At 26.1% G+C, this 18336-nt stretch overlaps 1 protein-coding gene across 1 annotated transcript in view; it reads left to right on the forward strand.

Moving 5' to 3' along the window:
- Positions 1–16452, forward strand: part of LOC100210455 (RNA polymerase II elongation factor ELL) — a 45100-nt gene extending 28648 nt beyond the window's left edge. The window contains exons 4-14 of the mRNA XM_065816665.1: positions 5836–5867; positions 6271–6586; positions 6808–6878; positions 9310–9359; positions 9463–9522; positions 12735–12784; positions 12910–12988; positions 13083–13306; positions 15529–15700; positions 15788–15832; positions 15907–16452. Coding sequence (XP_065672737.1) covers positions 5836–5867; positions 6271–6586; positions 6808–6878; positions 9310–9359; positions 9463–9522; positions 12735–12784; positions 12910–12988; positions 13083–13306; positions 15529–15700; positions 15788–15832; positions 15907–16008 — 1201 coding nt within the window. The 3' untranslated portion in view covers positions 16009–16452. The remainder of the gene's footprint in view (positions 1–5835; positions 5868–6270; positions 6587–6807; positions 6879–9309; positions 9360–9462; positions 9523–12734; positions 12785–12909; positions 12989–13082; positions 13307–15528; positions 15701–15787; positions 15833–15906) is intronic.
- The last annotated feature ends 1884 nt before the right edge of the window (positions 16453–18336 follow it).

The following is an 18336-nucleotide window of genomic DNA, read 5'->3' on the forward strand; positions in this document are numbered from 1 at the left end:
TACTCATTTAATTAAACCATTTATGAAAATAAAATTTAATTAGTCATAATTAAGTTTTATTTTCAATTGCATGTTTTAATTTGTTAAGTTAGGCCATGGTTAAGAAGAACTTTTGGTTGGTTACTAATTCTAAACCTAATTATTTCAACTAGCAGAAAGCAACCTGTAATTTGGGTTATGGTTGGTCTGTTACATAATTAATTTATAGTGGCTGTTTTCTACAATTTAAAAATGCAAAACCTTAACTAATACCCTTTTAGAAAAAGGCCTTCAAATTGAAAAAATTAAACCATCTGTAAAATTAACATAAAAAATGTGATGTAAAATAATTTACCAATTATTTAACATTATTTGAGTAATTTACAACTGACATAGCTCATATCAGTGTGAGGCAGAACCATTTTCCTCGACATTTCTAAGTTCAACACCATACATTTTTAGTTACTGACTCAAAATAATAACACTTCATCATGGTTTAGATTGACAAAAATATCAACTAAATTCTTGTAATATTTTTTATAACATGAACTTTAATTGATTATTAAGCTTGATATGAAGTGAACATATATTATACAGGAGTTGTTAATTTTTTGGTATCCCCTTGGTACATTTTTCTTTAAAAAAGAAAATTGTTTAAAATTAAATAAATCAACTAAATAAACTTATTAAAAATAACTAAGCAATTGAGTACTAATACGCTTCAAACAAACAAACAAATTTTTAATCAAGCACGTGTATAACAAATTTAAAAAAATGTATAAACTTCGATTTTTTATATTGCATTAATGCATCATATGACAAACCTAAAATAAAAATTGTATCCAATAAATAAACATAAAAGGAAAAAAAGACAAAAAAAAACAACTGGAAAACAATTTACATGCTTTTCGGTAGCCTGTTGTCATACTTAAGTTGCTGTCATGATGCAGCTTGTCTGTGTTATTTTATGACCTTATATCATGTTGGCTTTTATAAAACTTTAGTTTAATTTAAAAGACATTACAATAGATTTAAAATATTTTAATTAAAAAGCAAAATAACAAATGCTTCAAGGAGCAAAAATATAAATATTAGAGATAAAAAATCAAATTGAGATATAAATAAATTGCATTTATATAGCTAAATATATTGTCTTGGCTTGTAGTAACTTTTAAAAGCAGTGAGTTCAATAAATTAAACTACCAATTATTTTTAACAATAGAATGTAGCATCATTATATTATAATAATAATTGGGAAATGAATCAATTTAACTATATTTAAGTTTAATTGGTGAAAAATAAATAAAATTTTAATTAAAAAAGACCAAAACAAATCAAATATATAACATAATATATTATTAAAAAAATTATAAATTAAAAAAAAAATTCAAAATTAAATAAAAATAAAAATAAATCACCAAATAAAAAGCAGCAACAAAAAAGTTATAAATATCTTCACTGATAGAAGACATTTACAACCTTTTGGTTGCTGTTTTTTCTTTGGTGTCTCCCAACACAAAAGGTAAATTAGAATCTGATGGAGCCAACTGAATTTGAGGAACAAAAACCCGCTTACCACCAGAGACACCAATCAAAACCTCTGCATCAATACAATTATTTTGAAGAGCACTAACTTTCATTCAAGTACCATTGCATTACCCAGCTTTAAGATCTAAATTTCTTAGTAGCATAACTACACAACCAATTTTCAATTTTAAACAATGAGGTGGCATACCTGAAGGAGTTAAGCTGTTCAAAAACTCAACAGGAAAGTCATTTCTTTCATTTAGGTCATCAGTATCAATTTGATCAGCGCTTAAATGAATTTTGACCTCACCCAGCAGACATTCAAGCACTTCTTCATTGATTGATAATGATTCAACATTAGTTGGTGTTAAAATCACGTGTTAATCATCATTTATGTTAATAATAGTTAATAATCATTTTGTACAGCACCTCCAAAAATCTTTTCAACAATCAATTCATTTTCTCTAATAATGCACTGATTTGGTATTTCAATGCATCATTTAAAAGGATCCTCCTCTTTGAACAGGTATTGTTTCATTCTAAAGTTTTAGTAGCCATAGGGAAAATTCACCTTCCCCATCTTGTACTCTCATATTTTCAGTTAATGCAAACATCTGTACCCATTGCCACTGTAAAGAACATTTTATACATGATTTTACTATTTTAGCTGGTTGTCTTCTTTCCACAACAGGTAGAATTTGCCAAGTCACTACCAAAAAGAATGACTTTTCCTCCAAACGGAAAGTTGTTGTTGCAAATATCTTTTAATAACCTATCAATTGCATTTAAGGCATGTTTAGGTATCATTGATGTTTCATCAAGCAAAAAACAAAGTAACTTGTCTTGAAAAAATGCCTGTGGATAGAGTTAAGAGTTATAATACATGTGCTATTATCCAATATTGGGACAGGAAGTTTGAATAATCCATGCAATTAAGATCCATTTGTAAGAAGAGTTGCTACTATGCCAGTCCATGCAGCTGTAGCAGATTTAAAGCCCCTATTTATAGTTTCAGCAATCAAATAATTATACGTAAAGGTTTGTCCACTACCAGCTGGTCCATCCATGAAAAACAATCTAGAATGTTGATTTTTACTTGGTTGCTCATTCAGTGCAGCAAGGATAGCATTACATACATTTAATTAATTGACATTAAGCAACACTGTCATTCGATTGGCTTCATCAATAGATTGTTTCATCAAAATATTTTCATCAAAATTTTCTAGATTTAAACCTATAAACTCATCAATAACAGGCAGATTGTTATCAGCCAGCGTTTTACCACTTTGATTAATGATCTTTTCAATTTGACGAAGAGTAGCTTGTTCAGCTATTAGAAGTGGGACTGAGCGGTGAATGAAATCTTTTATCATAAAAGCTTTGTATGTATCCCAGAGATGTAAAGGATTGTCAAGTTCACAAAAGGTCAAAATTATTAAAAACAACTGTCTAATTTGCTTTGGCATAAGAGTTAAAACCTTCTCAGAAAGAGTATTTTGCCATTCAGTGTAGTCTTGTAACAAACCTTTTAAAACGCATGCTTAACGAAATGTTTTAAGAACAATACCATTAACAGTATGCACATCTTTCCAAGATCATGCTCCTTTTTCCTGCAAAAGTAACAGTCTTAGAAAAAATAATTCTCCAGTTGGATTAACTTTATACATTCTTAGTATCACCTTATTACCACCCCTTTGTCTAACCTTCCATTTACAATGTTTATCATCAAATATAGAGTGATAAGGAATGTCTACATACGAATAGCAATGTGCTCTTTCATTTTCAATATTTAACTTAAACCATGTTGTTAGGTGCATATCATGTTGAGTTGCTCGATCTAAAGCCATTTGTTCTGCTCCTTTTCTAAAATACACTAATTGATTTTCAGGTAGGTGAACTTTAAGGCATAAAATAGTGTGTGTTCAACTTGCCTAACCAAGCTCTCATTTGGGTTCGAATTATTTGCTGCTTGCCAAGCAGCATTTCTAGCATTTTGTCGATTGTTAATTTCATCTCGCCTAAGCCTAATCTCTTTCATTTCTGCGACGATTAACTTGACTATTAATATTTCCATTTTCTAAACTAATATCTACTTCTAGCCTAATATCCATTTAAACTTCACTTTTAATTGAAAGTAGTAACAAAAAATCTTAAACGAATCCTGAAGATTGTGGTCTTTCCTATATAGTTTTTTTTCTACTCTAAATTGCACACACAAATAATTTTTATATATAACAAACTGTCATTTAAAAAAAATTATACAATAATCTTATGACTTTAAAAAAATATATATCAGCTAGGAGATGTTTGAAAAAAAACTAATTTAGCAAATAATAGTTAAAAAATTTATCAAAAACATGCAATTCTAATAATAAACATACTGCTAACACAGAATAATTAAAAAAAAACAACCTTATAAACCCTTTTTTGTAAATTTCAAAAATATTTCTTCTAAAAAATCATTAGTAAACATTTTAAAAAAAAATTTTCAAAACTTAACAATGTTTTGTTCTTCTATACTACATAAAATACATCATCTAATAAATCTAAAATAAAAAATGTAATTAATAATTAAATGAATAAGAAAAGCATTAAAAAAAATGAAAATCAATGTACCTTATAGAGAAAAGCTGTTGTGATTTACCAGAGTAGTAGTTGTTAAATATTATTACTTCATGTTAGCTTTTAGAAAATATTTTATGCTGAAGCATCATGATTCCAAAATATTTTTAGCAAAATCATGTAATAAACAGTGCTAAAGACAAAAAATCAAATTGAGATAAAACAAATTGTATATATGACAAAATAATTTGTCTTGGATTTTAGTGAATGATTTAAAGCAGTGATTTTTAATAATAAAATTACCTGTTTATCATTTTTAACAGTAGACCCAACATGAAGGTAAGCCAAATGTCTATCAATAGCACACACAATAAGTTAATATAATATGCATATAACATAACTTAAGTAACATAACGTTCATATATAACAGAACATTAGTAACAGCATTACGAAATTTGTTATTAAAATACATTATGTATTTTTAGAATAAATAATAATAAAGGCTTGAAAACACCTAACACTGTTGTGTAACCCTCTGTTATAAGTACATCACTTGGCTGGCAAGGTCGACAAATCTTGCACTACACATTTATCAAGTCACAGCACTTAGAAAGCATGGAAACAACATAATATAAACATATGTATCAACTATAAACACAATATATAATTAACCTTATATACATATTTAAACACATTTATAAAACAATTATATAACAAATATTAACACATACACAAACAATAAAAAAACACTTAACATTATTATAAAAACACATTGATAAAACAACTATAAAGCACATATTACCAAATGCACATACTTATCAAAAAAGGATATATGCAAACAATAAACATCTGCAAACAAAAATTTTAAAAATAACGCGAGAAAATTTAAAAAGATTCAAAGTAAACAAAAAATATATATACAAACAATACTCTTTACCTTCACTTTTTTTTATAAGAACTCGTAACAAATTTTAACCATTACATACAATAACATGTGACATATCATGTCAGTGTTGGCACAAAATTTTAATTTTTTTTTTCTAAATTTTCTAAAAAAACAGCAAAAATAGTTAATAGCATCACAGAAATTTCAAAGTAGTAATAACCAATTTTATGGAAATAGCATTAGTATAACTTTTTTGTTGCATAAAAAAGTAATCAGGCCTCATCCATACCTCTATTTTCCTTCTAAAAAATAAAATATAAGCCCAATAAAAACAAAGTTGGTAAAAAAAAAAATAAAGCTAAAAGAAAAACTAAAACAAACAAAATGTAAACGATTTAAAAAATTAAAAGGAGTGATCCTTTCTACTTTATATCTAATAAAAATGTTATATATATCTATTTTCTATACTTACTTCAATTATAATATGATCTTAATGATGATTATTTATCTTAATATGATTCTTTATCTAATATTTCTAAACTAATAAATAATAATTAAATTTCAAAAGGTAAAAAGTTTTAACTCGCTTAAGAGATCTTTCTCCAATGACCGCGTGGATTTTGAGAACGCGCTTTTTCAAAGTCTAGTAACTAATGAAGCGACTTTAAACGTTGTTGTAGCAATTATATTATAGATAAGTAGTCTTTATTATATAAATAACAGTAATATAGTAGTTAGTATTAACTCTAAGTATTTCAATAATGAATTAACAATAACAATGTTTTCAATTAGTAATAGTTATACCTAATATTTTTCAAATATATTTTTTTAATGTAAGTTTGGTATAAAAATTTAAGTACTAAGATTGTTTTGTTATTTAGTACCAAAGAAATTAAACTGGATGTCAAAAAAGGTAAAAAAAAAGCTACTAAAGTTTTTTATTTAATTGTTGTTTTTTGTTGTTGTTGTTGTTTTGCAAGTTTTATCTTTTCAATCAGCCAAAGATACATTCGTAATCAAAAATTTAAAGACCATTTTAAAGTCAAATATTTTCTCAAACCTGAACATTAAAATTTGTGAAAATAAATAATGTGATTGATTATACTTTGTTCTATTATCTTTAGTAATTTAGCAAGTAATTTAATTAAAATTTAGCAATTAGGATTTACTTATGATTAATAGTTTTTTTACTCTATCCCTTTATAGAGATAGAGATAGATTTTGTTTGAATAATTTAGATAATGATAATTTTATATCTAAATAAATTTCTAAATATGCAATAAAATTTAAAAAAATATCTAAAAAAAATAATTCAGGTAAAAAGCAACACAAGTCTAAACCTATTTCATCTGAGGTTGAACGCAGATTGTCTGACTTGAAGAAGCATAATTCACAAACAGTCACTTTAAAACCACATAACACAAACCAGGTGTCTCCTGGAACAAATAAGAATTCACCTTCCTTACCAATAAAATCTGCCGTATCATCCAAGAATTCACCTTTGAACAATAAAATTATTTCGTCAAGCTTAACTAAAACTCCAACAATGAATCATGTTGCATCTAAAAGCTCCTCTTTAAATGTTGTCACGCCAAAAAGTTCTTTGATAAATGAAACAACATTAAGTTGCAGGTATTTTACTTAATGTTATTCATTATTTTATAAACTCAAGTGTATATGTTGTGTATGTTTTGAAATTAATAATTGATAATTATTTTAAAAAAAAAAGTCAATGTAATTTGTTTTTGATTTATAAACATCTAAAAAAAAGTTTTAATTTTCTTTATTTGATATTTATTTTTTGACGTGTTTGGTAATATAAATACTAAATAAAAAAATAATATATTTTTCAGAGAAAGGGTTATCCATGTGTTAGCAATAAAAGCCCTTAAGAAACCAGAGTTAATGACACGTTTGCAAAAAGGTGATTGTCTTAAACCTTTTTATATGTTTTTTTTTTAATATTACATATATATATATATATATTTTAACAACTATAATATTGTTAAAAGAAGTTTTTTTAAATCTTATAATTATTAATATATCTAAAAAGCATATATATTCTTATATATAATTTATTTAAATAACTGAAACTTTTAGAGTTAACCTGGGAACTTTTTTTTTTAATGAAGCTATTTTGCAAAATTAGTTTAAGGCACCTTGTGAGCTTGGGTTAAAAACTATTATTAAATAATATAGTCTTTTTTTATAAATATTATAGCATCTTTAAATAAAAAATACAATAAGTGCTTTGGTAAAATAAAATAAATTTTAACAAAAATAAGTTTGATTGTTAGCTTTTTAAATTCTTTAGAAGTTATTGAAATTTTATATAGCTTTTTATCATTTTGAGCAAGATTGAAAATTCTTGTTTTTCAAAAGGAATTTCAGGCCTCGGCGAGAGTAAATGAGTGCAAGAGCGGAGTAAAGCTCTGCTAAAACCAACACGGCGAGCCATGTGAGCTGCTCTGCTAAACTGCTTTTTACGAGAGCTTTTAATTTTTGCACAAGCTATCTGTTTATTTATATAAAAATTGCTTATTATATAGAAAACTTAATTTTATACTTGTTACTAGCATATGTTTGTAACATTAATGTTACAATAATATCCACATAACAAGAGTCATTTATTGCATTGTGAAAAAATTCTTTAGATGTAAACATTTTTTAACTTTGCAAAAACCGTGCCTGTTTGTTATCCAATGAGTTAAATTTTTTTTGACTTGGCGTTTTTCATTTTAGTTACAATAATAATTAAACTTTTGAGAAAAAAAACTTTTGTAAGTTGCTCCCATCATAAAAGTTCATACATAAAAGTTCATACATAAAAATTGGAAAACCTGGTTTCTGTTTAGTTTTTAGAACTAGTGTGTCCGTGGTACTTTGTTGTTTGTATGCTAAATACTAGATGCATATGTTTCATATGTACCATACTATTGAAAAATCAAGTAAAAAACTCAAGTATTGTATTCTAACTTTAGTAAACTGCAGTATAAGCTATATTTTTAAGTTTTTAATTTTTCTGTTTGTTTTCACTGTTTCTGTTATTAGTTTATAATAATTTTTAGTTTTTAATGATCTTTTTGCAATATTTTCAATGAGTTAGTTGAGTTACTTTTTTTCATAGTTATGTCAAAACTTAAAGCATGAAAAGTGAAACTTGTCAGTCAAGGAATACATCATGTAGTTGTGTTGGCCTCTTGTTGGCTTTTATTTTTTAATTGTGTTTTCATGTTTGGATTAGGAAGTTTTTTTCATTAATTTTTATAAATCTTTAAATTCTTCAATAAATGGTTTGTTTGTTGCTTGCTTTTAGTTGTAAAATTTAGTGGATTTTGACCGAAACTTTAGGGTTTTAAGTGCTTCAAGAGTCTTTTTTAAACCATCTATATCTTAAAGTCTTGATAAAGTATTTTAAATAATAAAATTTTTTAATTAAGTCGAACTTTTTAGAAAGTTGTTTTGTTGCAGTCAATTCACTCCTGCATTACTGTTTGATTCTTCAAATGCTTGAAATTCTGCATCATTAAATGTGATGTGAAAAGATATTGTTACAATTAAAATGCTTCTAATGTATACATCATTTAATGACAGTCTCATCTTCATGTATTTTGTGTCTGTTTAAAAAGTTATACATTTTTTATAGAAAGTTTGATTGCTGGTGCATAGTGTTTTTTTTTTAAACCTAGTTGTAAAGAGAGGTTCAGACATCAAACAGTGCTATCTGGTTTCACAAATGTCTAATGCTATCTACTGCATTGTGTCTATGTCTTTAACATTGTAATAAATATTACAGTTATAAAATTAAACTACCAGGGACATGGTGGGGATCAAACTCTGAATTTCTTTCTTACAAAGCGAGTGCCCTATCTAGAGGTTTACCCTATTAATATTTTTTTATGGCTATTTTAAGGCTGAAGTTTGTGGTGATCCTCTTGCTAGTGTCTTGTTTCTCTGCTTAAATTGTTTTTTAACAATTGTGAACAAAATATCAAAAATAGAATTGCTAAAATTTTTTGTTCAAAAAATGACCATATTTTGATTTTGTCATTTGTTTTTAAATGTCTAGTAAAAAAGGAAATCTACAATAAGTTGTAAATAAAAGTTTTAAATATATAATATTAATATTGAAATATAAATTTAAATAGGGCATTAATGTTTATATTAAAATTAATGTTTGTGTGTGGTTTGTAAAACTTTCAAGACATCTCTGCAACCATTATTAACAGAAATTGTGTAATTGATTTTGAATTTGGTTCTTTATGTCAAATTTAATTTTGAATTAAGTGTTGCTGTAGAAATGATCTTGCAAATACAAAAGAATGACTTCTGTATATTATACTTTTTCTTTGCAGAAGCCATGAGTCAAAAAGATCGTAACAATTTACCCATGGTTCTAAAACAAGTAATATTATTGGCTGTGCTTTTTAATATTTGGATAATCATTATATTATGAGTCAATTAATTTTTTAATTTGTTCTTATTTAAATAACATATAATGTTTGCAGGTATCTACCTTGCAAGATAGCGAGTTAAAATTGATTCCTGCTTTATACAGCGAAGTGAGGGTAAGTAAAATTTGACTTTGTTAAAACTTGAGATTGTTATGATTAGGCTTAATTTTGAATTGTAAACATTATATATATATATATATATATATATATATATATATATATATATATATATATATATATATATATATATATACATATATATATATATATATATATATATATATATATATATATATATATATATATATATATATATATATATACATATATATATATATATATATATATATATATATATATACATATATATATATATATATATATATATATATATATATATATATATATATATATATATATATATATATATATATATATATATATATATATATATATATCTCTGTGTGTGTGTTGAAATTTGCTAATCATGTGATACACAGATATGTTATTGCTAGTTAAGAGAAAGATGTGAATGATTATGTGAATATGAGTAATATACCTTAAGTTATCATTTGCATCTATTTTCAAATTGTTTTAAGTTGTTTTTTTAATGGCTAGAATGAAAGTTATAAAAACAAAATATCCTGAATAATGTTTTTAAAAATAAATCATTTTTTCCCTAACCATATTTTTTTGGTTACATCGAAAATATGTGCCAAAGAGTGAACTGCATCTTTAAATAGTTTAATTAAAGGGGTCCTAAAGTGCCAAGACAAGTTGTGTTTACTTTGAAGTAAACACAACTTGTCTTGTTGTGTTTACTTTAAAGTAAACACAACTTGTCCCCAAACATTTTTTTTAACACATGTTAAAAAAAATGTTTGAGGAGAATTTTTTTAAGTAAAACAAAATAATAAATGTATACCAACAAAACAAACTTTGTTGTTTTACTCGAAGCTCGCTGTCTACACAGTAGCAATTCTCTCAAAGTCTTAAAAATATACGCCGCAATCTACTGACTTTATAATTTATTCAAGCGCTTTTAATTTCAAAGAGTTTTAGTAAATGGCGCCATTGTAGAATTTCGATAAGAAATCTTAAAAAAGTTTTTGCTAGCAAATTATAGATTTTTTTTTTCATTATAGATTATTAAAGAATTTGTTAAGTTACTTATCATTATATAAAAGTTTTTTTTTTTTTGGTCATAAATTGTTATTGATTTTTTTTAGTTATTTCAAATTATTATTTTTTTGTTATTTTTACAAAGTTTGCATTAAAAATAATAGTAAAATATTTCAGACATTTTAAGCTTGTTTATTGCTGTAAATTAATTTTGTGTTATATTTATTGTTATTAAATTAATATTATCATATAAAGGTTCTGTTAAAAAAATTATTTTGTATTTTTTAACCTTATAAAAGTTTAATTAACAGCATTTAGGGATTGTTCATAAAATATGTACGCTTGGGTGGGGGAAAGGGGTTCTGCAAAGAGCGTATATGAGATGGAGGGCAGGGGGTCAATTATAAAAGTACAGAGACACTAATGTAAAAAAAAATATCATAAAGTGTTGGGTAGGTAGGTTAAGAGCGTAGATAGTTTTAGGGAGATGGAGGGTACTCAAAAAAACAATAGCAAAATGTGGAATTGGGGGGGGGGAGAAGGGTCAAAATTCAGGCGTACGTACATTATGGACGACCCCTTATTTGCTAAACTTTTCATCAGGTTACATATATTCTCAAAATCTTATTTAATCGAGTGAGATATATTTAATAAAACTTATTCTATAAAACATGTGTTGCTCATTTTATTTCAATTTTGAGTCAATTTTAAAATCAAAATTGTTTAACGAAAAACTTTTGTCAATTTTGCTAGTTTTTTGATAAGAGAAATGTAAAGTACTTGCCAAATATGAAATAAAAATAAATTAGGAAATATTAAATGTTTTTTAATGCGGGCTTTAACACAATAACAATTTTAATCTCCATTTGTCTTGAATTATTGCCATAAAACATTTATAAAAACTTTTGTCAATTATGCTAGTTTTTTGATAAGAGAAATGTAAAGTACTTGCCAAATATGAAATAAAAATAAATTAGGAAATATTAAATGTTTTTTAATGCGGGCTTTAACACAATAACAATTTTAATCTCCATTTGTCTTGAATTATTGCCATAAAACATTTATTGTTTTAATTAATAAAATGCAGTCTGTTTCATGCTCTGTTGTGCTTTGATGATCTTTAAAAAAAACCTTTTTTACTTAACATAGCCATAACGTACAAAAAAGTTAATGCTTGTTATTACTATTATTAATACTGCGCGCATCAGTTTATATTTAAAAAAATGTTACTTAATTTGTAATACCTGAGGCAATATTTATTTCCTTTATTTCAAGGCAACATTCTTTTTCAAGTGGTATAGTTTTACAATATCCATATTTATACCATTCTTCAACGCCGACACTTAAACAGCTTAACTTTGACGTTTTAACAATATCAAAGTTCAAATTTTCATAGCTGATATGATTTTCAACTTTTTTGTTTCTTTTATCCATACAGGTTTTTTCTGTCTTTTTTTTTAAGAGGTTCGAATTGGTATAAAGTTGCCAACATTTTAATCGTTTAGTTATCAAAATCCAAGTGCAAAATACAAAATTACCTTAATATTTATATGCAAATCATCAAAATTTATCAATTTCCACTAAATTGACATACTATATAAACTAAAAAAAGTTCCTAATATTTACATAAAAAGAAAAAATATAGAAATAAAAAATAAGGTGATCAATGACTTTTTTTATATATTTATTTTGTTTAAGAGTGTAATATAAAGATTTTAATTTTATTTGTGTCTCGCGCTCTATAAAAAAGTATTCTTATGTTTAGCTTCCTATAAAATTTATAGGAAAGTCATACGATTGATAATAAACGCTATTTTAAAAAAAACAAATAAAACGATAACAAATAATATTGATTAAAAAATAAAAACTCTACAATGAAGTCATTTACTAAAACTCTTTGGAATTAAACGCGCTTGAATAAATTATAAAGTCTGTAGATGGAGGCATATATTTTTAAGACTAAGAGAATTGCTACTGTGGAGACGACACGCTTCAAGTAAAACAACAAAGTTTTCTTTGTTGGTATATATTTATTATTTTGTTTTACTTAAAAAATTCTGCCTAAGCATTTTTTGTTATTATTCTCTTTAAAATAAACTTGACTTGTCTTGGCATTTTAGGATCCCTTTAAGTATATGTTATTTTATTAAATTTCATGTCATATACCACTAGAGACAACGTTTTTTAAAGGTTTCTATATCTAGGTTGATTCTTGGCCATACTACACTGATAGCGAGCGCTTAATTGTTAAAAGGTTTGTAAAAGTTGTTGCTTAAAAATGTTTGATTATAAATAAAAATTTAAATAAAGATTTTTAAAGTTAATATGAATTATGTTGATGAGTTTTAATTTGTTATGAGTTATACTTTTTTATAAAAGAAATATTTCGATGCAAAAAGGAAATTCAGCTCTATCACCACAAATGGTAACCTCAACTTCTAAGTCACCTGAAGTCAAGGTTAGTCATATTTTGCTTTACTAAGTAGTTACTAAGTCGTCAAGATATCTAAATAGTTTTTACATAATACATAAGTTTTTGTTAATATATGCAGGTTAACAGCTTAAAAAGAGCTTTAGATGTAAACTCTACACTGGATAGTAAAAATATAAAAAGTTTTGGCAATGAAGAGCCTTCTTCAACATCTTCATCATCCCCATTACATAATAGCGCAAAAGTTAGAAAAACAGAGTCTTTAAAAGAAAACAAGAAGCCATCTTATGAAGAGGAGTCACCTCCAACAGTTGCTTCAACATCAGAAACACCGGAACATTTAGTGTAAATATTTTTTTTTAAATTATTTCCATAGATAATATGTAATATAATTGCAGGGGTGAAATTTATTTAGGACAATACAATAGACCTGTTAAAACTCAAAACAAGTTTTTACTGTTTTTTAAATTATTATTTGTAAATAGGAAGTAATCGGGGCCCCTGCCTTGGCTAAAAATGAGACTTTTTGCAAACCCGGCCTCAGCACAATTATAAGATTTAGCAGGGGTTGATAGCCGGGGCTAAAAAAAGTTTATAATTCTTTACATATTATAATTTTATACTTACATTTACTGTTTATTAAATACTTACATATATTTATATATATTCAAACTTTAATTTACTTCCAACAAGGATGCAAGCAACCGCTATTAAATTATGAGTTACTTAAAAATAGAGGATAGGTTAAAAAGCAAGAAAACTGACTCTGGACTGTTTTTTTGATACATATATCCCTTGCTTAATAATCATTGCCGTAAGAAGAGCAACACTCACTTAACGGCTTTGGAAACATCATTTTTCCGTTGCTGCTAGGTGTAGTTACTCATTTTCTTCCATGTTTTTTCACATAATTACCTTAATTCACTTGAGAACTGACTTTGAAATTCCAGATATTGCTGCTATCTGTCTTTGGGAATATGTAATTTTAAAAGAAGAGTCTTCACCTGTCAGTTTTTTAGAAGAAATATCAGATGATTTTCCCATTCTGAAACATTTAATAAAATATAAGTGTTGCCAAACTGAATAATTTAGTTAATATTATTACCTGTAGTCAAAATTTGGCAAGAAAATATTTAAACTCTATTATATTTTTGTCGTAAAAACCATTTAAAGTCAGTTTTAATGTAGATTTCTTACTGTCCATATTAATTTGGTAACCCGCTGTACATTTAAACAGATTTTCATCTTGAGTCTTAATCTTCATAAATAAAGACTTAAAAATCAGAAAAAAAACTGATATATAAAAATGGTTTATCTGAAATAAAAATTGCTTATTGATTATGTCAAAGACCAAAAGATGCTTAGTTTCATGGAAATTTAAAATGTAGTCAGTGTGATAATATGGACTTTATTCATGTGTATTGTGCCGTTAAGGGACTATTAATTATACTATAATTACTTTTAAAATGAAATTATTTAAGAGCTATGTTTTTGAAGTTTCGTAACAGATGTTTATGTTTACACTATGTTTTTAAATTTTATACTCAGATAACATAGTGTAGCAGTTTTGAAACAGCGCATCAACTTCTCATTTTGTTGGAAATTAATAGAAACTTCCATCGTAAGATTACATCAGTTGAATTATCTCATCGCTTATACATAACACAACGTTTGGTCTAATTCGATCTTATAAAGGGGGAAGGGTTAACAAAAGGGTAAGTAGGTTAATAAAAGGCTTGGTGGAAGGTAATAAAAGGGTAGGTAGGAATTTTTTATAGACACTAACAAAACCATTTAGTTTTAGCGTGGCTTACGGTCATTTGCACATTGTTTAACTACTGTTACATCATTATTTTCAATAGGATAATATGCTTATATAAGTTTTATACTTAATAAACGAAAATCAATTTTTTGATAGGAAGATATGAAATTTTTTAAAGGTCAACAATTTTTAATGGGTGATTACAGTTTTTATTCTTATCAGTGATTAATACATATTTTTGCCGATTAATTTTTTTGTTTTGAGATGATGTTTTTTTGTTGATAACAAGTAAAAATTAATATATGAGGTGCTCTTAATAAGGTTGGGGTTGATGGGGGAAATTTTAAAAAATTAATAAACGTCCCCTCCCGTCTATTAAGCACTTAAGAGTACACTTTTTTATAATGTATTTGGACTTTCAAGTTTGAACTTTTTTATTTGGGTGCTTTAAATGTGTAAAGCTCTTTTGCATTTAAAGCATTTATTGAAGTACTATTGTGTTCATTCTAACGATCAAATAGTTTAAATAATATACATGGCATGTTTCATGGCTCAGAGTAATAGTTTTTTTATAAGTTGGTATATTCATAGAAAAACGATGAAAATTTTCTCACTTAATTCGGGTAACATGAGTCTAATAACGATGGAAAGCAATGAGCGATGCTTCTTTGCCAAATTAAAAAATTCTTTTTTTTCTTCATAAAGTTTACTCAAAATATCATCCTATCATTATTGTATGATTAAATAAGGCTCTTATTACTCTGTTATTAAAAGTGATTATTTTATAAGTAATTTTATTTCTTAGAAATTATAAACCAATCATTACCTATGAACAGCGGTGCCAATATAAGAGGGATTTTCAAGCTGAATACCCGGAATATATTGAATTAAAAAAAAATTGTGATTCAATAACAACTAAGTTTATTGAATTAGATCGTTCTTGGAGGAGGCAAGAAAAAGGCTCTGATGAATATTATGTAAGTCTCCTATTTGTTCGTATTCTGCTGAAAAAAGATGTTTTTTTAAAAAAAAAATTTGATTATATTCTCACAATGATCTTTTAGCGCCTTCAAAATGAAATAATTGACTCCTACAACAAACAGCAAGCAGTAAGTGTTCACAAATTTATTTCTTGTTTGTAGTTGCTTTAAAATTTTTTAACTTTTTTTTCTTTTTTGTATAGGATGAAAAGTATAAAGAAATGAAAAAACGTTGCGAAGAGTTACATATGAAATTAAGCCATATCAAAAAACTTGTTGTTGATTATGATAACGGACATATGTAGTAATCTTGTTGCATACCACTAACTTAAAAGACTTTGACCACAAAAAGGTTACATGATCCTTGCGTGATTTTAATTGGTTTGAGAAAATAGCTAACAATTAATTTATAATTGCCGTCGTGAAGAATGATCCTTCGAAGTAATTTTGTTAAACTACTTTTTTAGGAAAATCTGCTGACATTTTTCTTATATAATTTTCTTATCTCTGGTAGTATTGGAAAATATATTGTGAAAAGTGCAGTGAGATGCATCTTATCTCTATTAGAACTTGCTACTATTATTTAACGAATTTCGTTCTCAATTTTTTCAGTATCTTAAAGTTGCAACATTTGAGATGTTTTAAAGTATTTGTAAAATAAAAATTAAAAAAAAAAAAAACGGTTATATATATAATATTTATACTTTGTGGAGCTTGTTGTTCATCTATCAAAAATTTATTACGATTAACTGTTTTTTTTTTAATTTTACATCGATGTTATTCCTAAAAATGAAAATTCTCATTTTGTATTTGTACTATTGTTCCGATAAGTTTATATATATATATATATTAATTTTTGTTACTTTAATTTTAACTGAAAGGTTGCCGTATAAATGTTCTTCATGTAGGCACTGCTTACCCATACCTTCAGTCCGTGTATGCACTGCGCCCTTGCAAGTGAGTATTTCAATATGACGTAGCAGTAGCGTTTCATCCACTTTTTTAAAGGTCTTTTCCTTCAGGTTTTTTTAAGCCAGTTTCCAGTAAAGTTGACAAAAACCGCAGAAAACAAATTAACTTTTTCAATCTTGAATTTTTTATTTGAACAATTATTTGTTATTTTACAAAGTTTTTACTTTTTATTTGTAATTTTTACAAATTTTTTACAACAATTATAATGTAATTGATAAGAAATTCACTTGGAACTCCAAAACCTAATTTGAAGTGGTTTCCTCCTAGGGTATAGAATCTAGAAAGTGGTAGCACATTTTATGTAACGTACGGCCTATTATATTTTTTATATATTCTATATATATTCTTTCAAAAAACGGTTTGAAGAATTAAAAATTGAAGTAAATTTATGTATTCATGAATCAATTATATCTTTTAAAGGTAAATTGATCATCAAACAATGCTTAAAAGGTAAACCTAAGCCATGGGGTGTAAAAGCGTTTATGCTAACCCTCCAAAGTTTTGCAATTGATTACATATATATGTATTCAATTGCAAAACTTGGTCGAAATATAGCAACAACTGCTGACAAAATTAAAAGACTTGTATAATATATATAATATAATATCAAGAAATTTATCTGAAAATCTAAAATAGCAATGATCTCGTAAGAAAAAAAGCGATAAATAACCAAACAAGCGAATCGATTATCGCAAACTTTGGTAACTTCGGCCATTTTTAAAAATTTTAATTAAACATCTGTAACTTTTAGACAGTTAAGTAATGTTTTACTATTTTTGTTTTATTCGTAAATGCAATCTTTCTTGCTTAAATTTTGATCTAAAGTTTGTTGTAAATGCTTTTTACTATAAGTGAAAAAGAATGAAAACTACATCTTGGTAAAGCACAATCAAAAACTTAAGCAGAAAGTTGTCTGCTCGTCTAATGTTATCTGAAGATAAAAATGATAGCAAACAACTCAGTTTTTCTTCTGTATTAAAGACAAACGTTTAGATAAAATTAAGCGAAAAGCTTTTGGCTCAAGTAACAACACGCTGTTTTTTTTTCGTGAAAGTTACCCCGTAGGTTTAAACTCTTTTTCGGTAACTTTGGCCAAGTAAATAATATTCATTTTAAAGTAGTCTGATCGTTCTTTATTCTAACAAGAATATTTTTTTGAAGCATTTTATCCAAATAATTTATTTTGAAAAACAGTTTTTAGCATGAATGTATTTTACGATTTTGAAAAAAATGTATTTTCTTTTTAAACTATTTGTTGTTGTTGCTAAATCATAATTTTATTTAACTATATAACAAAATCAAAATTTGTAGACTCTTTTAATTTAATTGCAATTTAATAAAATTATATAATAGTTTAATAAATTACTACAATGTAGTTTGCTTGTGTTGTTTGTATTTACTTTTGTTTAAAGCATAACGCCTCGTAAATATAATAAACATAGTTTTGGAAAACGTTCATATAACACTTGTTCTAATTACATTCTTTTGAAAGAGTATATGGATGCAATTAATGAAGCACTATGCAACTATACATAATAAAATGAAGTCAAAGCAAAAAAAAAAATGCATTGGTGTACCAACCATATTTACTTATGATGAGAAGCAGTTATTTTCATCTAGAATCAAGGTTATGTGTGATTGGGGATTTCAATTAAATAAAC

This window comes from Hydra vulgaris, chromosome 13 (assembly GCF_038396675.1).
Source record: "Hydra vulgaris chromosome 13, alternate assembly HydraT2T_AEP".
Lineage (NCBI taxonomy): Eukaryota > Metazoa > Cnidaria > Hydrozoa > Anthoathecata > Hydridae > Hydra > Hydra vulgaris.